General features: G+C 49.4%; 2 protein-coding genes and 1 long non-coding RNA gene across 4 annotated transcripts; 1 reads left to right on the forward strand and 2 right to left on the reverse strand.

Moving 5' to 3' along the window:
- Positions 1-716: 716 nt before the first annotated feature.
- Positions 717-21,684, forward strand: LOC128275332 (WD repeat domain phosphoinositide-interacting protein 2-like). 2 transcript variants are annotated; one of them, XM_053013796.1, is made up of 5 exons: positions 717-2,052; positions 16,200-16,368; positions 16,909-17,872; positions 17,946-18,077; positions 18,456-21,684. In XM_053013796.1, exons 1-5 carry the CDS (start codon positions 1,982-1,984, stop codon positions 18,569-18,571), a joined length of 1,452 nt encoding a protein of 483 aa, XP_052869756.1. In that variant the 5' UTR covers positions 717-1,981; the 3' UTR covers positions 18,572-21,684. The 2 variants fall into 2 exon arrangements, with proteins under 2 accessions (XP_052869756.1, XP_052869758.1); XM_053013798.1 differs by having other exon boundaries at positions 18,459-21,683.
- LOC128270991 (gastrula zinc finger protein XlCGF7.1-like) lies at positions 21,530-22,291 on the reverse strand. The gene has a single exon (XM_053008421.1). The coding sequence runs from the start codon at positions 22,289-22,291 to the stop codon at positions 21,530-21,532; it is 762 nt and encodes a 253-aa protein (XP_052864381.1).
- Positions 22,292-22,345: 54 nt separating this feature from the next.
- Positions 22,346-22,831, reverse strand: LOC128274712 (uncharacterized). The gene is made up of 3 exons (XR_008269316.1): positions 22,733-22,831; positions 22,545-22,669; positions 22,346-22,484 (listed from the first exon to the last, which is right to left on the reverse strand). It is a non-coding gene; the product is annotated as an uncharacterized LOC128274712 (long non-coding RNA).
- Between the last annotated feature and the right edge of the window lie 532 nt (positions 22,832-23,363).

The raw sequence follows: 23,363 nt of genomic DNA on the forward strand, positions 1-23,363 counted from the left end.
TTCCGAATGATAGGGCTTCCCGGTGATGTATCCGATTGGCTTTCCTTCCCGCTTCCCGTTGGATACAGGGCAAAACTCGCACCAGCTTGTTTGAACACTCAAATTGTTTGAACACTTTTCGAGTTTTGCTTAAAATTTACCCTAATTTTGTATGGGAGCCACCCTTTGTAAAGGAGAAGGGTTTCAAAAATTCACCACAATATTTCCTCTTCCCAAAATCCCAAATCCCAAATGTTATGTTTGTACGGGAGCCCCTCTCCCGGGAGGTGTGAAATATTTCAACAGAGATAGCTACACTGCTGCCCTCTAGTGGTGACACAACCGAATTGGGAATGAACTCGCTCGAATCGGGTGAACCGATGAAAATGAACCGATTGAAGACCAAACATTCTAATGCTTTTCTGATTAGTTTTTTCTAGGATTTAAAGGAAGTTCTTGCACAACATATTTGTGGCCACACAGGCTTGAACGGTAGGTAAACAAATCGATGCCCTTTGTGTGTGTTGGTGACAAAGGAGCTAGCGCTCAATTGCGTTGTTTGTATTGTTGTTGTGTGTGTCTCTCACAAGATCGCCCATCCTGCTTGCTCGTGCGAAGTTGAAAGGCTGCAGGAGTGCAAACAGAGAGCGCTCTCTGTCGCACCAGCATGAGCTGCCAGTTGGCTTGGGTCAGCTGAAAACATAAATTCAAACCGAGTTTAGTCTGAAAGGAAAATTGGTTTCGAACAGGAATCTTCGCATCCCGCTCTCGTCGTTATCGTCGCCGTCGTTAGCCAGCCGAAACGAACTTTGGTTTTTCCACTGTTGTGCAATAGAGGAACAAGAAAGCAATAGCAAAGCACTGCACCACCACAGCAGTGAGACTCTGCATCCAGCTGCTGGTTTCTGGCTTTCAGTTCCGTCATTTTTCTCCACCATCGCAAACTGTGGTGCTGTGTGTCGTCCTGGAAAATTCAACCTTTGCGCTAAGCCACCCGTGCGTGTGTGTGTGTCCTGTGCTGTGTACATTTCAAACACAGCCACAAAGTAGCCCGCGTAAGCCTTGTGACGTTCCGAGTGTGCAGCAACACAGAGAACTTTTGGAGAACAATAGAGCCCATCAGCAGAATTGATTTTTTTCTTTCGGCTCCCTTCAGGCTAACTGGTCGAGCGTGTGTGCGTGTGCGTTTGTCGACGATTTTGCTGGAACATTTTTCCTTCAGACTCACTTGCAAAGCCAACTTAGAGAACCGTTGAACCGCAACGGAGAAAACGGAAACGCAAAACAACAAAGCAACCTTGTGCGTGATTGAGGTTTTTTTGAGGTAGAAAATTTCGATTACCATTCGAAAGCATTTTCGGTTCTAGCACCGTAGCGCGCTAGGACATACTTTTTTTTTGTTAATCGCAACAGCGAGAGAGTCCGCGTGAGTGTGTGTGGGTGAAAGAGCGAGAAGCGTAACAGGACATAACAAGGCCATTCGGGACGCTCGTTCGTGGTTGGTGTGCAAAACGGTGCACGCAGAGTCCCGCTTGTAACGTGTGTGTGTGCTTCGAGGAACAATCGTTTCGAACTCTCCCGTGGCCCGTGAAAAGCGCGTTCGTGCGTGTGTATCAGTCCGCGAGCATTCGTCATATTCCGCGCCACTCGACGCGAAAACATCTGAACACGGAACGATTATAAACAAAAACCAACAACAAACGCCAACTCGCGCACTGCACGAGGCGAAAGAGCGCGGAGAGACCACCGAACCGACATCGAGAGCGACCAAGCGAGAGGGAACAAGCGAGCAAAACACTGCGCACTCTCGCAGTTGGCCACCACACGGAGCCCCAGTCCTGCTGTGCAGCCCGTCGCGACTACTAGAGACTACTAGAGACTAGAGCACAGGTCCTTCACACGTCAGCGGCATCTTCGATCGCATTTTTCTTTCACATCGCATCGCATCCTTCGGAGTTCGCGCAAAAAAACGCTCACCGCCGCCACCGTTTAAGTCGTTTAAATGAGTGATATAAGTCAGAAATGTTTCGGCAAAAATGGTGGATTTTCTATAAGCTTTAATCAGGACTACACGTAAGTAATCGCGCACGCGGTCTTAATGCTTCAGTGTGTCATCCATTTTCCTGTTTGTGTTCGGAGTCCGTTATTTTCCTTTGGTTTTCAGCGCGGGCAATGTTTATTTTTAATAGGATCGGATCACATAAAACATTTGTGCATGGCGCGTGCGTGTGTGTGTGTGTGTGCTGCTCAACACTTCAATTTTTCTTTGTGCGCCCCAGAAGAACGCATATCGAGTGATCTCGTATTGGTTACCAGTGTGCACCAGTGTGTGTCACCACTACTATTTGCGTATATGCACCCTCCCTACACACACACCTATGGCCTCTATTCATAGAGTGCGTTTTGGGGTGGTGTGGTGCTTTTATGCTGCTGATGCTCAGTGTTTATTATTTTTGTTGTGGTCAGCTTGTTTGGTGGCTTTTTTTTAATGTTTCCATTTTCAAAATATCAGGGTTATTTTTATCAAACTCCCCTCCTCCCCCACTCATCACTTGCAATGGGTTTCACTCTCCCTTGTGCGCCTATCTGGGGTTTTACGCACATATCCAAGCGTACGGTTGTATGTGAGTGCGCAGTGTGCTGCAGCTAACAATGATTTTGTTACTTATTGCGTGATATTTTTGGCTCCCATAAATTGAACGGATGTATCCGGGCTCTGGAGTGGTTTAATAAATTATTGTTGAAAATTTGTTTTTTCAATCGATACCCTCTGTTTTGTTGGCTTTCTTTGTTTTACGAGCAGCTGACACATTAAAAAAACAAATTCGAAAATGATTATCCAAATCATCCGCCCATTGTTCGGCCATGAAATTCGCCTCGCTGACCTTCTATTGCCCTTGCGAAGCGATTGTTGCACCGTTGTTTATCGACGGCGAGACAGTGACGGCGGTTCCATCCGTGACGAGCGTAATTCGTACGTGGTGGTGGCCGCGGAATGACATTTGTTTGTACGCGCATCATCGATTGGCGCAATTAAGGCTTTGCTGGCGTTGAACAATCCTTAATGTGGGTTTTGTTTGCCCTCGGCCAACGGTTTGTAAGTTTGTCGAATGTTTTTCCCTCTCGCGGTTCACATGTTATTTGTTTTATTAACCCGTTTTCAACAGAGTATTGCCACACTGGGCCCATTTCCAACAGTTGAAACTGGAAAGCAATGCCTTTGCTGCTATCTCTCTGTGTATCATGCTTACTTTTCCACTCCCCATCGAGTATGCATTGCATCACGTTCATTTACAGTTCAAAGCAATAACTGCGCCGAGCTCGTTAGGGGCAGAAAAGAATCGTTCCTGGCAACGAAGATAGGAGTTTTGTGCTCTAAAGTTCGGTAACGTAAACAGATCCGGCAGAGGCTACGGTAGAATCAACACCTGCAATTAGTCAATCGAAGCGCAATTTGTTTGTCTAACGGCAACAGCAGCAGCAACTTTGAGCACCACCTTGGCCTAGTTGGAACATACAGTAGATCGCGCATACAGAACACAGTGAAGCTTGGAGTTTACTAAACCATCCCATTTATCGTGAAATACGCAGCAACAGATCGCAGCCTGCTGACGTGTGTGGTTGCTGTGTGATTTCCTTCTTCATGGACATCCTACATTTTATGGCGTGCAATGGGGAATCCTCTTATCGGTCAGTCAAAAACATCGTAGTATGCTGCGAAGGGTTTCGCAGCTGGACATGCGACGAATGCCTTCTTTGATGCCAATTGCGAGGCTCTATCAGTGTGTGTGTATGTGAACAACGGGTGCTGTTGTTGGATTGTGGGGTTGATTAGGTCGCGGCTCGCCTTTTCACAGCTAACAACCCTTCGACGCTGAGTGTGGAGGGGAAGGAAACATCAAAGCAGCCTAAGCATTAAACCACCACTACCACCACCACTACATAGCACCGTCGATGCATAAACAAAATTTCTCTTTGTTTACATTTGGCTATTACGTTTACGGCTGCGAAGCCCGCCATGGTTTTGGGTTTGCGAAGTAAGGTGCGAGGAGCCGAGCGCGGACCAACACGGTTGTGCTGTTACGCGGGTCTCCGCAAAAGGATGTGGAAGAGGTCATCGGAAGACGGGGGCGGGTGGAGGAGATATCAGCTGAGAGCACCCCAGCCAATTTGTGGTGGTGGTTGGCCTCCTTTTAGCGTTTGTTTGTGAATCGCTCTTTCGCTCTCTCTGTTTGCCTCATTTTCTCTCGCTCCGCTTATGCTTTGCGCAGTCGCTCTCTCTCTCGCTCCCTCTCCCATCTATTGCTCTATTGCTACTTGATCCCTTTCGATTTGAGCACTCCGAGAAGATGTTAGTAAATCAACGGCATCATGGCGGTTGGCGATTTTGGTAGATGCCGTTTTAATGTGTTTGATTTGGGTAGGCTTTCGATCGAATGAAACGCAGAGAGAGAGAGAGGAACGGACGGAGTGAGAGAATGACAAATTGATGAGAGAGCGAGAGAGCCTTGAATCCCTCGCACACAGTAGTGCGCGTGTGTGGGTTTCTTGTGTTTTCTGTCGTTTCACTTGATTTAAATGGTAGCCTTTCTTTGTTTGACCCGTTTAATGGAAGCCCGTCTCAGTGTGACGCATTTCCTTCTTCCAGCTGTGCGCTTGTGGCAACATATTTCAGGCTGTGTCCAGTGCCTTCTTTGAGATATGTTTTGCGTCGCATCGCATCAACAATCCGTTAGCGCCCGCCAGAGCTCCAAACAAATCATCAAATTCGTTCCAATCCTACACACACTAACAACACAGGAACGCAAACGGAACGGATGATGACACACATTTGTGCGTCATCTTCGCCCCCCGCCCCCCTACCTTTTTTGTGGCATGTGTTCTCCAAGGCCTTTGTTTGAGAGGTTGAGTGTGGTTTTGTTGGCCCCCCGTTGGGGGGATGGCTGTGGGTTGTGGAGACCGAATGGCGGGCGAAATCAGCTGCGTCAAATGGGCACGTTTCTCGCGGAAGGCACCAGGGGCGGGGAACTACGGAGCGTTGGTCTGACGAGGGTGATGGTCGATTAGAGAAACGATGTAGCAGTTGTGGTGGTTGTTGTCGGGGCCAGAGGGCAGTGCATGCATGCGAATGCGCGAGTGGCGGAAACGATGGCCGGACCGGACCGAGACACGCAACAACGACGATGGCGACGGCTTTTGGTTGTTCGTTTGTGTTGCGTGCCGAGACACACACACAGTGCGCCATGAATACATTATCGGCCCCGCGCGGACCCTTCGCGGGTCCTAAGTAACACTTCAGGGAGGTGGTTGGATTGATAAGTACCGGGAATGGATGATATGGCCCCTTGCGCTGCACATGGTTACTGGTTTTATTCGGTGTTTCATCACACTTTGACATTTGCACCGAACATCTTGGGTTTCTCTTGGCAGCTTGCTTTGTTCGTAATATTGGGTTGGGGAAAAAGAAAACCATTATTTTTGCGTCAGTTTCATAACTAGATTTAAGATGTTCTGATGGTCCGTTTTGTTTCAAATATACACCATTTTGTTGGAAAATGTGTTGCCTTTTTAAAAATCCCGTCAAAATGATGATGAAAAAAACCTTCATTTTGCATATTTCGTAGAAGGCTTAGTCGTTATTAACGAAAAACTCGAGCAATCCATTTTCACAGTCCTCTTTAGATCTCAATTTTTCATCATTCAAAAAATTTTGTAAAGCGCGAAAAATCAATCAATAGCTTGTTGCAAGGTCCGGACTATACGGTGGATGCATTAGAACTTCCCAACCAAACTCCCGGACTTTCTGGCGAATCACTAAAGACGTGCGTGACACTTCGTTGTTCTGCTGGAATGCAACACCTCTTCTGTTGGCCGATTCTGGTGGTTTCTGACCAATTGCTAGCTTCGAACAGTACAGTTCTTGACAGTAAAGATCTTGTTATTGTTAACACTCTGTAATTCACAAACGAATGGAACAAATAAATAACAATAAAAGTATTTTTTAAGTATAAAGGGTCGGCTTTAAAACGAACATAAACTAGCAGAAGCAGCACGATCGATACTTAACAAGATATCGATCACTAAAAGAATCTACCGTGGAAATAATGGATTTCTTTTTAGCCAACCTAATATTTGACGTACATCGCATTTGTCCTTTCCCTTGTACCATCTGGAATGTTCATCGCAACACGCGTACTCTGATCAGCTGTTGGTTGGGGGCATTGTTGTTGCCCTCCCTAACAACCGATTCGCGCCTGGAAACCATTGCAACACTCCGTCGATAATTGCTCCACGGCGTGATTAACGGGGCGCATGCGTTGCTTTGGAAACGGGGATGACTTTTCGTTCTAAGCGCAGCCAACTTTGCTTGTGTTTCTTTGTGCTTGCTGTGCATGTGTGTTTGTGTGTGCACACTCCTCAATATTGACGGAACGTCTTCCCGCGAGTCAACCCCTTTCCGCGAGTTTCCTTCGCTTCCTGGAACTCTTAGAAAAAAAAATCATAACCTCTCCGTGTGTGGCGCGGATTCGTTGAACTTTGCCGTGTGCGCGAATCAACGGTGGGGAATCCCCAAAACACAACGCGCACACGCAACAACGGCCAACAAAGATGGCCACAGAGAGAGTTAGGGGGGAAAAAAAGAAACAACAATCGGCAGCGCCTGGCTTTTTGTATAGAAAGTGCGGCCCAAAGAAGAGAAACCGAGAGTTGCGCGATCACGCGAAGCAACGCCCAAAATTAAAAGCTGTAAATATCACACACACACACGCGATCGCAGGAGCAAACGATCGTGGCGTCGCTAAACAAAATGCACGCACGCACGCAAGTCGTAGTAGGCGACGGTGGTGCGCATTGCTCACGCGCACCATTTGTTTTCTTGCGATTTAGGCGTTTTCGGTGGTGGGTTGTGCTTGGTGGGGGCCATTTCACAACCAACGGTCCGCTTCGGCGGTGACCTTAACACCGCTTCGCGTCGTCATATTTTTGGGCATCTTCCGACGGACGACTAACGGGGCAACGGCAGCAGTGACTTGCGATGGAGAACGCGACTCACTGTGTCAGCGCTATTTGCGCAATATGCTCCACGTTTTCTGGATAAGGAGTCTCCCACGAAGTGGGACGTCGGCCGGTTATATGCTTCGCTTGTTGCGCATTGGCAGTTACGCAAAATACGCAGTGGCGCGATAAGTGGAATAGTTTTGGGGGTTTGCGAGATTTGTTTCAAACAATGTTTGAGTTTTGGTTCAATTTTTTACCCGTCAGTAAGCCCATTTCCTAGTTGCCCTCTATTTATAGTGCTTGTGATTTATTAACGCAAACGTACGCCAGAGAGACCTTCGGTTATTGTTGTGACTCTTGACTCTACGCGTTCACTGTCGATCGCGTGTGCGTTTTGCGTCCTTGACGGTGTAACCACGCTTGAAAGGACCACCGGGGGGGCATCATCAGCTGTGGTTCAATCGATGGCCGTTGTTCCGGCGGCCGTCTGTGTTAGCCTTCCTTGCTCAACGCCACACACACCACTTGCGTCTGTGCGCATTATTGGATGGTTTTATCGCAATCAGCTGGTTGAACCCAATGCTGGCAAAACTCAGACCGAGAAGGATGGTACAATCGGTACAGCCGAACATAGCCCCCTCCCGGACAAAGTAGTGCCAGACAGCCGGTCTCCTATCGTGCTGTGTTTTCCGTTTGATCGATACCGAACGTCTCCGCGCCATGCTGTTGTTGCACTTGTGCGGTTTGCCGTGCGGTGCATTTACGTCACACCGACGTTGGCCGGTGGCCGACGGAAATTATTGCCTAGAAACACACGAGCCCCTCCGTCTAGAAGTGTCTAGATGGATGCCTAATTCGGCCGAAGTCAGAGTGATTAAAATAAGACTCGGCGTGCAAAGAGATTTGGCCAATTCCTAACGCGGCCATCCACGGCTCTTGACGGCCTCAGAGCCACGCCACGTGCCACTCGGCGCGTGATCAGAACGCGCGGCGGTAGAATAACAGCGCGGCCACCACCCTGTGCCTCTGCCCATTGTACTCTGACTCGCACTGAGTTTGATAGGATCTATTACCACGAGATGATTATCAGTGCCATTTTGTGCCGTTGCAAGCGGGTGATCGAGCGGTTGTTGTTTCGCGCCGCTGCTGCTGCTGATGATGATGTCGTTCGCCCGCGCGGCTGGTTATGAAATCATGACGAACGAGAATATTTAAATTGGACACCACACCGCGCTCTGTGCGCACTTTTCACTCATTACAGGCGAGAGAGGGAGTGACGAACGGTAATTCTAGATTCCCGCGATCCCACCGCTTCTTCTTCTGGCCCTTGGCTGGCTGGGTAATGTGTTCGGCCATGGGCCAGTTCGCGTGCCAACAGTACGCGGATTATTCGCGGTGGACGCTTTTGCGATCCGCCGTTCGTTCTGTTGGGCGACCGCATCCTCCCAGTCCCGGGACCGGTCCCACTTCACTCCCGTGTGAAGGGCATTTGAATGTGGCACGGGGCGGTTGACAAATCTACAACGGGTTTTGTTGGGAGGATGCACTCTCTGCAACAGCGACACAGTGAGAGAGAGCGAGAGCGAGAGTGAGCAACGATTTGGATAAGGAATCCGAGTGAGATCGTGTGGTAGAAGCACGGGTTGCATCATGCTACTGCTGATTGCTGACGATTTCATCATCCACCCAACACCTCGGCAAGTGGCCAACGGGGTGCTCCACTCCCACTGGTCATCCACTGGTCACATCCTGTGTGAGTGTGTGTGTGTGATCCGCATCAGCTGTTCAACTCCGAGAACCCGTCTCTCTCCGCCACTGTGTGTCGGGTATTTTAAGAATAAAGCCCGAGCTCAAACCGATCGGATCTCCGGATTGGGATTGGATTGGATCGGATTGGCCCGAGCTCACGGGCGATCGTGGTGCATCGTTGTTGCGATTCGATCACCGTTGCAGTCGCGAGGAACAGGTTTTTAATGGCCACCTGGAGTAGTCTGATAGAGGGGTGCGTTGGGCTGACAGTGCCTAAAAAGCTGGATCGCCTTGTGCCGGAGCCGCGCTCGCTCCGTAGTTAGCGTATGCAAACCTACGGCGGGGGGAATTTACATAATGGCACGTAGCCGTCCGGGGGATGTCGGTGTCAGGATGGGGAGGCCGACGATGTGGTCATCGCTTAGCGTGGCAAACTGAGCGACAGCTGATGCAATTCCCTCGCCAGGTATGTATCAGCTGTTCAAGCGGCACGATAAGTGACCGACAAAGTCCGACTCACCGATTGATAAGCCCCCTAATGGAATGACGGATTCTCGGTTTTTATGGCCTCATGGAGGTTTGTGGGTGTTGGTGCACCAGAGAAACTGCGTCATCCGGCTCAGGGGTGGGCACCAGGTGAAGGTCTCTCATGTTACAAGTGAAGACCTTTTAACCTGCTTAGCGGCAACTAGGGGTTCCTATTTGTAGTGACCGATGACGTCACCGCTGAGAGGTTTTTTTTGCCACAATTACAATGTTCAGGAAGCTCAGGTAGCACACCAAGGGGCAGGTTTCTTGCCGCACTTATCAACAGCGTGACGTGCTTATTTCCTGCCGATCCACACCGCGGGATGCAATCCTCGCTTGTTGTTGTCCGATTCTGCCCACTTTTTTTTTCGTTACATTCTTGAACTCGACTCACTATCGCCAGTCGGACGGCGGATGACCAGCGGAACAAAGAACCAGCCGATCCCGCCCGTGTTCCTGTGGGTTGTCGGTGGCCTACTTTTGTGGTCACGGCGACTTCCCCTAGCCCTACGGCCCCGGACAGCCTGTTTCGGTGGTGCTGATAGGCTATGAATTGTTTGCGTTTTTTTTCTTTCCAAAAGCAATTCCCTTCCGTTATCACTCTGTGCACTGCTGGGCTCGGTTCCGGGGGATTGATAGGGAGATGTTCACATTCCATCACAACGGGAGATTAGAGGGAGGCTCTCCGCGGGTCTTTCGAGTGGGGCGATGAACCACTCGGCGGGGCGGCGGTGTTTGGGGGGGAGCTTGGCAAAACAATCCTCGATCGGGAGAGGAATCGGGGACAAGTGTGTTAGTTTACGGTGCATCACGCGACCAGCATGCGATCCCGGCACCGTCGGTGTTAGAAGTGGAGGGGGACTACGCTATAGACAACCCCGGGGTAAGTGTCCTTATCGCGCTGCGCTGGACCCCTCCCATCCCGTTCCGGACACTTGTTTTGGCGGCGTGTTGTTTGGCTCGTCTGGACCACTGCCGGCTGTCGTTGTGTCGCTATCGGGAAGGCGCATTCTGGGAATCTTCCTGTTTTTTCTTTTCATGTCGCGGCCCCATTATCGTCGTCATTTTGACGCGGGCAGTGACTGCAGCCAAAGCGGCGATTTATTCCGTGGCCGATAATCGTTCCGTCAGGCTATTGAACCTTGGGCGGTGCAGCATTTGCTTGCTAAGCCGTTTATCGCCGGGGGGACCAGCGCGCTTCCGCGGTATCTAACGTATTGGGTTTGTTTTGCTGCACCCTGTCGCTGACCGATGTCAGAAGCTGATAATGGATGCATCACACTTTCGGCAAGTCATTCAAGAAAGCTGCATTATTTGCTGCGCTGTGTGGCATCGATAAGATGCAACACATGACGCGCCGTTGTTGTGGTGAATCCCCTTTTGCGCTGCAGAATGGCGGATGCAAAAAATATCGGACGATGTTTTCGATTTGCTCGGGCCGCCGCGAAATGTTCGCTACAATTTGAAGACGTAATAAGAAGGGCGTTTATAAAAATAAACATGTGACGACCCCGTACGAGTGTGCCCCAGCATTATTTGTCCGCAGATTATGAGATGGTATCAGCCGATGTTAAAGTAGGTCATGAAGAGGGTGTGCGGCGGGCGATTATGATGCACTTTAATCGCAGCCTTAAATCATGTGCTTGCCACCATCGCCAAATGTTTGCCCATCAAACTAACACATGGGCTGAAAAGTGTCGGGCCTAGGAAAGGAAAGGCATTTTCCTTTGTTCAAAATTGGATTGATTCATCAGCGTAATCTCCATTAAGAGCCACACGCCAACGGTTTATCTTCGGTCTCAAAATAGGCCTCAGTTTCAATGATAACCTCTTCATTCGAGTGAAATTTCTTCACGAAACGTTTACGTTTACGCTTCACGTTTTATTCTTTGTCACATTTCGGCTCACAAAATTCCGGTTTGTTAGGTTTAAACATGGCCAGAATCATTAACACGCTCTTGATGATGGGTGAACAGTGAGTAAACGCGGCACCATCTTTGGACAGAGCTTTCTCATGGTCAAATGGACATGTAATATTCTCTTTTGATATTTTTACAATGTCAGCTAACTCACGCAACAAAATAACAGAAGAAGTGTCGCTCTTAGCACGATTAACCACTAGTTTATGAGTAGAACATGATGAAACTTCCTTCTTTTGAATATCATAAATCAGCTTTCTTTTGAAGGTAAGAACTGAAAAAACGATTTACGAGGGCTGACCAAAAACTTTCGCAACATTTGAATTTACGGACAAGACTTAGTGCATCTTCAATGCCGGCTTTATCTCCTAAATCGTATCGTAGCGTCGTCCTTTCATGGCCTCCTTCAGTTTCCGGAATAAGAAATGATCATAGGGGGCCAGATCTGCAGAATACGGTAGCTTTGGCATCATTAGTATGTTCTTTTGGCCAAAAATTCGCGCAGAAACCATGATGTGTGAGCAGAGTCGCGTCTGCCAATTGTGGGTTTCCCACAAATCCGGACATTTGTGACGGATTGCTTTGGGTGAATTGCGCATAACTTGCAGGAAATATTTTTTGTTGACCATTCTATCCTTTGGCAACAACTCATGATGCACCACGACCACGCCAACAAGAATGTCAAGCTACAACAATATTGTAACTCCCCGTCGCTCTGCGCCGCGCATAATACGCCTCACCACATTCCGGGCACGTTTGTCCCCGGTGCCATTTCCGGCCGACCGGGTTTCTCTTAAACCTTTCGGGTTCGGTAATTAAAATCGGTCCGTTGTTGGCAAACACAGCCCCCTCTCCCGGACCATGGTGTGATGATGGAACGAATCGGGCACGTAATAGGCTACCTCCGCGGGAGAAGGTCATGTCCGGTGCACCACACATGCACCAATCGACGACGTTCGTTTATCGGCAGCAGCAGCAGCAGGTTCTGGAACGGTCTGGGAATTTGCTGGAACAAGCGAAAGGTTGGCACTGGGTGAATGTTGTTGGCCCTGTACTTGGGGTTTCCTTGACCACTCTCGGTGCATTTTGGAGTGTCCATCCAAACGAATGCATATGAATGTGTGGCTGGGAAGCAACAGTCACATCAGTGTTGAGTCACACAGTTTTGTCACGTCCACCCGGGAAAAAGGGTTGCTTACCTCGCGGGCTGCCCGGAAAGGGCCGTGCGGGCGCGTCGGGTGTCGTGTCGGGTGTTGAATCAATAATCAGTTTCTATTTCGCATTCGCGCCCCGAGCGAACATATCGATTCCTCCTGTCGGTGCGGTTATGCCATTTTCCGGCATTGACATTGAAATGTGCGCTGAAATGAAAAATCGAAAGCGGGTCAATTTGACGGGCAGAGTTCTTCGCTTTAATGGCGACTCAGCTCGGCCGGATGGTTTCGGACGACGCGAACGCGAGACAGAGCACTCTTCGATCGTTCGTCAAATTGCATAGCACAGCATTTTTAATTTTTCTACACAATCTTCTGCAGCAGTCGATGCAATATCTGTAAACATATTAAAGTTAAGGCCCCGTGATTTAAATGGCCCCATATTTGTGTAGTACGGTGGCAACTTTTGCTTCTCATCCAAGAAGGCGTTCTTAGCGCGGCCCGATGGCAAACAAGAAGCTGCCGCGTTGGTCGAGCAATTCTCAGTTCTGGTTTGAGCTGGTTCGCCGGGAGTAACTGCTCCAACCCCCTCAGCCCTGCTCAAGGTTAAGCACCGTTTCACGGACAACTACTCGGCCAGGTGACGGGGGCCTGCTGCGTTTACGCGTTGTTGTTTTCGTTGTTGGCGACCCTCTGCGACGGTGTTGGTGCGACGATATTGAAACACACGAACACGCACGCACCTAGCCCCCGTGCTGGCCTGTTTGATTTCCAGTTGATATTGTTCTTGGCCAGGGGCACGTTCAATTTCTCAAGGAAGTCCACGGTGTATTGCCGCAGCTCCCATGCCTCCCCCCTACGGGGGGGGTACACACCGACACAATGAACAAGTCGCTACTCTGCAGCCTGGTTTGCGCGCGTCGTCCCGCAACAATGGTGTTCGGGCTGTGAGATTAGTTGCAGGGCTACTTTGATAAACTAGCATCGACATAGGTTCAGCGCCTATAGGTGCTCCTCTTCCGTGCACGAGTTCATTACCAAGGACACGATCATGGTGGCGCGCAGGGTCACGGCCTGCTGGGGCTCTAATATGCCCTAGGCGGGGAGGACGCAGAATAACACAACACAAAAGAGATCAAGAAATGTCTGTGTGTGTCAGCTGTGTGGATCGTCATCGTGACCAATGGTGACGCGATCTTGGCGAGTTGGCTGTCCCAGCTGAGAATGATGCAATAAGCGCGGCTGCTGCAACCACAGCGCTGGATCGATCTGGACGGGGAGGACACCATTCCTTCGGGTTGCAGTTCTTTGTTTCTTTGTTCGATCGCAACAAATGGGCCTGGCCTGGGCAGCTAAACCTGTTATGTTGAAGACTGTGTTGGGTACAGTTTTGACAGCAGCTAAAATTCATGAGAGTGAGATCATCAGCTGGTCCGTCCGGGTATCGCAACAATGCGCAACATCTGGACGACATCTCCGGTAGAATACGATCGCCGTTTCGATGGCTTCCCTTCACCGGCCCATCCGGGTCCGGGGCCGGACGATGACGCGTTTGTATTGAGTGTAGCAATTAGCGAGTGCAATCGCACACACCCGGAGATATAAATCGTAACAGGCCCTGGGCCCCGCTGGATGGATCCGGATGGTCCGAGGCGAGTAGTCAAAGACGAGCAGCAGCGCCGTGCTGCGGGGTCTTTCCGTTGCAGTTTCTCCCATAATTAGCTGCAATTCTGCGGAATTCCGAGATGAGCGCGCGCGTGATCTCTGCTGGTTTTCTTCGGAAGTGTCATGATCCTCTTTCGAGCGGATAACGCTGACAGGCGGCGGCAGCAGAGGAATCGCTACTGCCTGCGGGCTTGCTGCCAGTCTCTAGGGGCCGCGGTCCTCCCGCCCGTGGCTTACGGCTAGAGAAGCCAGCCGGACCGGGCAAGATGCAAAACACAGTTAGCAGCGGGGGGAAATGGACATATTAAACCTCGATGCGATGCGCTCGCACATTTCTTCCCCGGGTGCTCCAATTATATCTGCCTGCCTGCCTGGTCGAGCGATTGACGGAGGAGATCCGCGAGTGGCCACCGGGGTAATTAAAGCCGACCGCGTGTGTCGTCCTGTGCCGATGCACCTATAAAACCCATTTGCGGACCGCGGAGTGTGTGACCGTTTGATGGTGACGGGTGACTGGAATCCGATTTCTGGACCGTTGAATAAACAGCTCATCATTACTGGTGTCTGACAGACACGGGACAAGGAAGATCAATGACAGACGCGCGAGGACGCATTGGAAAGTTTGCTGTCGGCAATCCTTTTGGAGTGGGCCACCGATCAAGGGTTTTGCATATTGGAGATCGCCATGAGTTGATGACCACGCGCACTGCAGGAAAATCGTCGCACGGCCATCCACCATTTTTGTCACCCGCTAGACTTTGTGGCATTGTTGGCCGTTGCTGTCTGTGTCGCGAACGCACACCAAGTGCAAAGTCGATAAGATTATGTTACTAACACGTCATCGCGGCTTGTTATCGGACGCCGCAGCTGTTTTTGTTTGCCACAACGGCTTGTTCTTGGCAATGAAATAAGAAACGAAAGGCGGTGGCGATTTGTTGTGTTGTTGAAGACGCTAATTTCGTACGCCGCCGTGTCGCGTTTTCTAACAAATCACCTAACGTCGGGTGAGGAAACATCTGAAGCCTCTCGGCCGGAGGTTCAGGGCTTCCCGCTAAACAAACACTCCGCGACCCGGCGATCGTGTAACAATTCCAAGGCGATCGGCCACCGGAGATTGAGGTGCGACACCATTTCACGGGCAACCTTCCTAACCTCTCTCTCTCCCGTTGGACATCCCATTCCGATGCGCGGGAGTTTTAAAATTAGAACAGTAGACTCCGCCCGATCATCTGATCCCTGGCCTCGGCTTCCCTCCGGTGTTCGGTCGTGACCTTGTCACGAGCCAGGGTTGTTTGAGGTTTTCATATTTTCTTCTCATTCTCGGTGTGTTTGTTGCAATTTTCCCTCTCGCTGGCTGGCGTGGAATGACCACCGTTACCATCGCGTTGCGTTTAAACTAAAAATAACCCCCTAAAGCATGGCGAAGCGGTTCGTTTGGGCGCCTTTTTTTGGTCGCCCTCTGATGGATGGAGTGATGGCCATTAAAGGTTACTCTCATGGTTTGGAGAAACGCGTTTGACCTGGCTCAGCTTTTAATGAGCAACGTCCGTTAGGAATTAGCAGCGCGTAAACGGCGCTGGCTCGGAAGGGGCGTGAAAATTCTACACAAAGGCATCAACTCGAAGGCACGCACGAAAATGTCGGCCCATGAGTCGGTGGTGTGTGTTGTGATCCTCCGAAAAAAAAATGCTACGCGAAAAACAGTAACTGCAACAGCGCCGCACAATGACCCTTTCGCGGTGACTGATCTACGACGATAGGGGGGACGGGATTTTTTATGGTTTCATTTGTTTTTGGTTTGAATAAACTTTCCTTCGAATGGGGCCACCACACACACGTTATTGTTAAAACAGAGATGACAATGTGTGGGAGGGATGCGTGATCATGCGGACCACGGAGCGCGGCGCAGTAGTGGTTGGTTAATTATATTGCGCCGTGCCGTTGTGTGTTCATTGTGCAACAGGTTGCGCTCCATTGTATTCCCCTTTCGATCACAAGCGTACGGCAAAACCATTTCAAGTAGTGCGACACACGGTTATTTAATTATGGTGTGTGCTACGCTGGGTGTGCTGGGGGACACAATATTTAGCTTAATTGTATTCCGTTTATACGATGACGCTGCGTTTCGATGGATTTTTCGCTCACCGATGTTGTGGAAAATTTAAATAATTCTAACGTGCTCTTCTCTCCCATTTTCTATCGGCAGATCGCTTTCTGTGGTATCCAACACCGGGTATCGACTGTTTTCGTTGGGCTCCGTCGATCGTGTTGATGAAATCTTCTGCAGCCATGACGAGGATACAAAGATCGCCGAGCGGCTGTTCAGCAGCAGCCTCGTTGCGGTGGTCACGGCAAGTGAACCGAACAAGCTTAAGGTAGGTTGCTTAGATTCGATGCGGCGACGGCGACGGCGGCACCCAAACGTGTGAGGAATGTAGCGCTTGTGGTGTGGTGGGGGGTATGCACACCACAGCTTGCCAACGACGAGTCGCGCCGCCTACCTTGGTTGGTTACTAAAAAGAAATTGCTCCCTCCCAAAAGCTGCAATTTGGGTGCAGCAGCGCAACGAGCGCTTCTAGAAGGTGCTGGTTGTTGCAGCACACCCAGCCGCCGCGGTCGGTTGTCGGTTGAAGGTTGCACATGGCGCATGGTCGGCCCGCGCAAATAGGAGAGAGTATGTAGGAGGCAGACTTTGAACCCTTTGAGTGTGTTAGTTTTTAGACAAACCAAGCACAATCTTTCGATTGGCACCAGGCCATGCAGAAATTCGGATGTCTGAATTACTGCCGACAGATATTTGACTATATTTGGCATTTGGCACCAACTTACCAGTAGAGAGGTCGTTTGGGTGCTATTTTTGGTTTCTTCGCTACGCTGCACTATCTCACTGTCCTTCGTCACTTCCATCATTCCAGGTGTGCCACTTTAAGAAGGGTGCGGAGATCTGCAACTACGGCTACCCGTCGGAGATCCTGTCGGTGAAACTGAACCGATCCCGGCTGGTGGTGTGCCTCGTGGACAGTATTTACATTCACAACATCCGTGATATGAGACTGCTACATTCCATCAAGGGTATGGTGGCGAACCCGCGGGGCCTCTGCACCCTGTCGTTGCTGTCGCACCTCGCCTACCCGGTGGCGGCCGAGTGCGGCGAGCTGCAGATCTTCGATGCGGCCAACCAGCTGCGCCGGTTGAAGCTGAAGGCGCACGATTCGCCCCTGTCGGCGCTCAACTTCTCCTACAACGGCGTCCTGCTGGCGACGGCCTCCGAGAAGGGCACCGTGATTCGCGTGTTTTGCGTGAAGAACGGCCAGAAGGTGCACGAGTTCCGGCGCGGCGTCAAGCGCCACGTCAGCATCGGCTCGCTGAACTTTAGCACGTGCGCCAGCTTCGTGGTGGCCAGCTCGAACACCGAAACCGTACATATCTTCCGGATCGATGCGAAAGCGATCGAGCAGGCGGAACGGCGCTGCAGCATCGCGCTGGATACGGCCGGCGCCAACAACAACAACAATAACAATAGTAGCTCCAGCGACGGCAGCAGCGACGACGATGGAGCAGCGAGCACCGATCCGGCCACCACGACCGGTGGCGTCGGTGGCTGGGGCATGAGTTTTATCGCGAAGGCGGTCACCAACTACTTGCCGACCAATGTCGTCACGGATGTGTTTACCCAGGACCGGGCGTACGCGACGATACAGCTGGCCGAGGCCGGCCTGCGGTACGAGTGTGTGATGGCGAAGCTGGAAAAAGAGATTCGTCTGCTGCTGGCGTGCGAAGATGGGTTTCTGTACATCTACAGCTTCGAGGACTCGAAGGGTGGCGAGTGTAAGCTCATCCGGGCGCACGACCTGCGCACACCGCTCCACGGCATCACCGGTAAGAAGACGGACGGACGGAGCAAGTGTTGCAATATCGGAAACCCTGCCTTACGCGCGTATCCTTTTTGTAGAAGTGGACATCGGTGGGAACGAGAACGATGAAAACACCAATAGTATCAACGTGAACATGACCAAATCCATGCTGCCGGCCCCGGGAACGTATGCTGGCGTGCTGAAGGGTCGCCCTGCCGACCGGATGTCGGGTAAGTGAAAGTCCCGATGCCTCCAACGAATCGTTCGCCAATGTCCTGAACCCGCGTCCGCCCGCCCCGTAAAGAGGAACCGTTTCTAAAGTAGATTGTCTTTTTCTCTCTCTTTCTCTCACTCTCTCTCTCTTTCTGCCTTTTTTCATCTAACATCTCTTTCAACACTTGGTTTTGTTTTTGTTTCTTTCGGCCACGGTTCTCTTTTCCACCCCCGATCTGTCCTCCCTCTCCCTGGGGATGGTTCACACTGACACACTCTCCCACCACCACCACCTTCCCGCGCCGCCAATCCGTATTATTTTATTTTGCACACTTTGGTCCCATTCGGTCCCGTTCGTTCGGTCCGCGTCTCTTTCTCTCTCTGGTCCATTCCAGCAGACTCCGACTGGTGTCACGATTTGCGCGAGGCGGTCGAGTATCCGGTCAAGGTGACGGTTCCGATCTACGACGAGATTCAGTTCCCGCCGGTGAAACCGATTGCCGTCGAATGACTAGATTCGTCACCCAACTCCGACTCTGGCAAGATGGTCCCCGGCAAGCTTCGCTTCAAATCGTCCTCGAAGGCCCGCAAGGGTTAAACCCGTAACCCGTGGGCAAGCTACCGAAGGTTGGCCGCTGGAGCTGGAGCAGCATAGCAGAGGATGGATGGTGATGGGTGCGGTTCGGGTGTGTTCGTCCTGGGCTGAAAAATGGCCCCGGCGCCGGGCGGTTTGGTTATCTGCGGCAGTTTTGTGTGTGGTGGTACCGTTGATTATGTTTTTATTTTCTTTAATTTATTTGTACACCTTTCTCCTTAAGAAGTAAGCGAAACTACGCAACAAATGTCGAGGTGCGATCGGACGGCTCTCGATACACAGGACATTGTGCCCACAACCACAGGCTACAGGGTTGTTGCGTTTGCGATTGAATGCCTTTTCTTTTTGCTATCGTACGCGGATACATGTGATCCGCTTTTATCTTTCGACACACCGTGCGCTGTGGATCCGAGCGAAACCGAGAGAAAATTCATATAAAAATCGATCGATCAATATGGAGTGTATGGATCAAGGATCGGATGCTGGCTGCAACGAGTGTGTGTTATCTAATTTGCATTGAATTAAGATCGATTTACGTTCAAAATTAGTGTATACAAACAGTAGTCTACCGCAATATAGCTTTCGAACATAGATGGACGAAAATCTGGCATCCCGCGAAGCCACGACGTTGTTTTAGGTCAGTAATAAGCAATAAACGCGAAGAGTAACAGTTCAATTTCACAGCAACGCGCGGTCTCCACCACGTGCATTCTGATTCTGAAGTTTTCACTTTGAATTACGTGATTCCAAATTCAAACGGTGGTTTCTGGCTCGACGATCAAAACCACGTTCGATACGAATCATAATCTCTACTAAGTGTAAGATCGTTGCCGCGTTACGTTTTATTGCTGCCGACTTTTTCAATCAATTTTACGATCCTACCACGAGTGGCGGTTAAACAGGGGAAGATCATATGGCAAAAGAAAACAGAACAAAAACGGGAATAAAAATACTATGCGTGGTTGGTGTGTATAACGATGATGATGGTTCAATAAATGTAGATCCCTGCTATAGTACGACACGGTATCCCCGGAGGAGCGGAATCGTTTTAAAGGTCACATTTCTGCATTATACCAAAAATGATAACAAAAAAAATGTTGTAAAAAGTGAAAAAACCCACAAAAAATACTCATCGTTAAGTTAGTGTTTTAAGTTCCGGGCGCCGCTCTCAGTGACACTTGTTGTCAAAGAACCACCAATAGCGACACAGAAAGAGAGAGGAAGAGCGAAGGATATATTTTTTATTTATTCAACACCAGCGCAAACGCAAGTGGAGTATATTTTCTAGCTGTACATACTATACCTTATATACATAAACACGTAAGAAGTGCATTAAGTATGTTGTATTCGTCTGCTTGACCGCTGTTTAGTTGTATGGGCTTTTAAAAGTTGTTTTTCCGTGTTTAGTTTTAATTTCTGTTTTCGAAAAGTATTGACCCCTTTACACTTCCCGTACCTATTCTCTTTACTGGTTGCTCTCGTCCTCGAGAAACACGCGCCTAGCGACCGTTTCGCGTGGACGTATCGGGGGCCTGAGTTTCACACGGTTTGGTAGTATTTCGTAATTCAAATCAAGGCCGTTGGGGCGCTATCGGATCGGATCTGCACTCTCTGCAGTGTTTCGTTTGTTTTCTCTATTAGCCAGATCGTCCTTATACTAACAAACACCGTTGCACAAGTTGTTGTTTAATCGCAAACCTGTAAAGAAACAAGAAGAGAACAATCCGCCATCAGTAGGCGTTCGAATCACACGATGGTTAGACTCTTAACGCTTAAACTAATACGATGAGATGATCGTGTAGTAACCGCGGTTGATACGGCAACCCGAATCGCTGCCCTCTTTGACGCGATTGGTGTGTTCCGGAGGGCACGAGTAGTAAAACAAACAAAAAATCAACCCGATGGACACACGTAGAACAGTTGTGCACCATTGCGCTCTACTAATACACAAAACAAAAATACAAATACAGTTAAACATTAATGTAAACAGGAAGGACAAAAAAGTGCAAAGAAATAGATAAAAAATGAAAAAAGTAAACAAATAATACAAAAAAATAATTAAGAATGTAAGCTAATTAAAACAGGAACAAAAAAAACTAAAACTGACACCGAGACACATGCAGTTTGCAATTTCAACTTTTCACCAACCAAGCGGGAAAACTGATGACGATCGATCGGTGTTGGACATTGGCGGGTTTCGCCACGCCACTCCAACCCAAGTGGCGCTCGAACCCGCGGTCTCGGGAGCATCTGGGGAACCGACTAAGAGAGTCGCTGTTTCTGTTCACTTTCAAACGAATCGTCTTCGTCCATCGTCTTAGCATTTGTTTTCATCTTCGGTTTCCCCGGCATCACCGTGACGCTCCGTGTACAACATTCAGAATATGGTCCGTTCTCAATTGGTAGCGACAATTAATAGTAGCAACAAAACGTAGTAGACAACGAGACGTGACGCTCGTGCATAAAAACAGTTAATCGAAATGTTTCAGAAAAGGGGCGAAAGCAAAGAGTGTAAAAGTAGAGACCGACATTCAAGGATTTCGGGGCGCCACGAAGTACGAAGAGCGATTCCTGGGCGCGTGACAGACATCGGCGGCAAGAGGGAGGACAGAAAAAAGGCCACTAACTGGCAAAACTATATTTTTCGGATTTATACGCTGATGGATCGCGAACGATATGCGGACAACAAAAGCGCAAACACACTAATCGGAAATCCGCTGCTGTGCGCACGATGGTGGATATGTATACAACAATAAAAGAAGGAAAAAATACCATAGAACAAAAACAAAAGAAAAATCAAATAAAAATCGTATAATTGAAACAAAGTGAGCCGTTTGTTTTCGGTCTTCGGTGAAAGTTTATTTGGTGGCACGTTTAGCTCTTAGCAGCCTTTGGCTTTCGTTCGTGTGTACGCCGTTCGTGTTTGTTGAGCTCTTTTTTGGTGTAGAAATTTTTGTCACAACTTGTACAAACGAACTCCTTGTAGCCAATGTGGCGGTTCTGGTGTTCCCGCAGATCGAATGGTCCTTTGAAGGCGAGGTTGCAGTGATTGCAGCTGTACGTTCCACTATGGATTTTCATGTGCCACTTCAGATAAACTGGCAGTTTAAACTGAGCCCCACATACCGTACATTTGTGGGGCGCCTCGTTGGCGTGTAATTTTTGGTGACTTTTCAAGTAGCTCGCCGAACGAAACGATTTACCACACTGTTGGCACTCGTTGCCCGTGGTTACGGGCCCGTCTTTAACGGCACCGCCGTGGCTCTTCCTGATGTGAACGCGCCGGGCATAGAGATTGTGAAACGTTTCGCCACACTGGTCGCAAGCAAATGCCTTTGCTTTGGAATGCAGATTTTCGTGTACGGCCAGCCGCGAAGGTCTACTAAATCGCTGGCCACAGGTCGCGCACTGATAGTGTCGGTTACGCCTGTCGCTCCGGTGGTCTAGAACGCCACGGGCCGATTTAAACCAACGGTAGCAGATACCACATTGGAAGGGGCGCGCTTCAGTCGACGGAGATGGTTCGAGTGCGTGCGTTTTCTCGGAATGTGCTCTCAGTTCCTCCTCGCTACTAAATCTCTCCGAGCATCCGCAGCATTGTTTATCTAAACTGCCATCAACTTTTGCTGCTTCCATACGATCACCGCCGAGAGAGTGGTTAGTCTGTTTATCAGTCTTTAAAGGAACTTTGTGCCTTGTCCTTTTTCCGACCCCGTAGGATTCATGGGCAGTATCGAGATCATCCTGCAGTGCCACTGCAGCTTTATGTAAATTATTTTCTAAGCACAGCGAAGCATCGGGAGCTTGTGATGTATCACAGGATGGAACGCTAAAACGAAATGTGTCGTTAGTATACGGTGATGGAGGTAACAAAGCAGGTCCCAGCAACCTTGGCCGTGAGATACGGAATTTCTTGTCCATTTCCAGACATCGGCGACGAACGTTGATGGCCGTCATAAGATCGGCTTGACAAACGGTACAACAGCGCTGCGGTAACCCATCGTTAGCAGTGGCCTGTAGATGATTGGATAAATTCACAACACAGAGAATGGTTGGCCGAGGCAGCAGGCATCTTACCAACAAACCGGACAGCTCCAGAATGATGTCGGCGATGCAGTCCACATTTTCACGCTTTATAAATATGCTAGTCAGATCGGAAGACACAGCATCACTACCGCACACGCGACATAATTCGGCTGAAAGCATTTTTTAAACAGAATCGTTTTCAGCTGGGCGCAATTGTGGTGCAGCTGTTTGATGCGAATCAGCTGTTAATTGTTTACATGCGTTCGGCGTATTGAAAGCGATCTAAACGTCAATTGTAATTTTAAAAGTGAGCACCACTAGGATATCCATACGATGTAAACGAACTTAAGATTCGGGTCTGGTAAATATTGTCGTAATTTTCATAAGTAGTTTTGTTGTTGAGAAAGATGTTCAAAATATGGCGAGGTGTGACTGCTTAGAGCACTTTGAGACATGCTAAGAAACGCTGATGTTGACGGCATTGTTGGGAAAAAGAACAACAGCACACGAAGAAGAGGAAATCACAATAAAGAGCTGTCAAAAACCTGTGCTTTGTTGTTGAGTGTGTTTTGCTTAGTTGTGTTGGCCTTTGGTTTAAGAAGTGAAGATCGAAGTCCAACTTAACAAAGTGTTTTTCGTTTAGGGCCAAGATAGCGAGTGATTTTAGTAAGTAGCTTTTTGT

Source organism: Anopheles cruzii, chromosome 3 (genome assembly GCF_943734635.1).
Source record: "Anopheles cruzii chromosome 3, idAnoCruzAS_RS32_06, whole genome shotgun sequence".
Classification (NCBI taxonomy): Eukaryota; Metazoa; Arthropoda; class Insecta; order Diptera; family Culicidae; genus Anopheles; species Anopheles cruzii.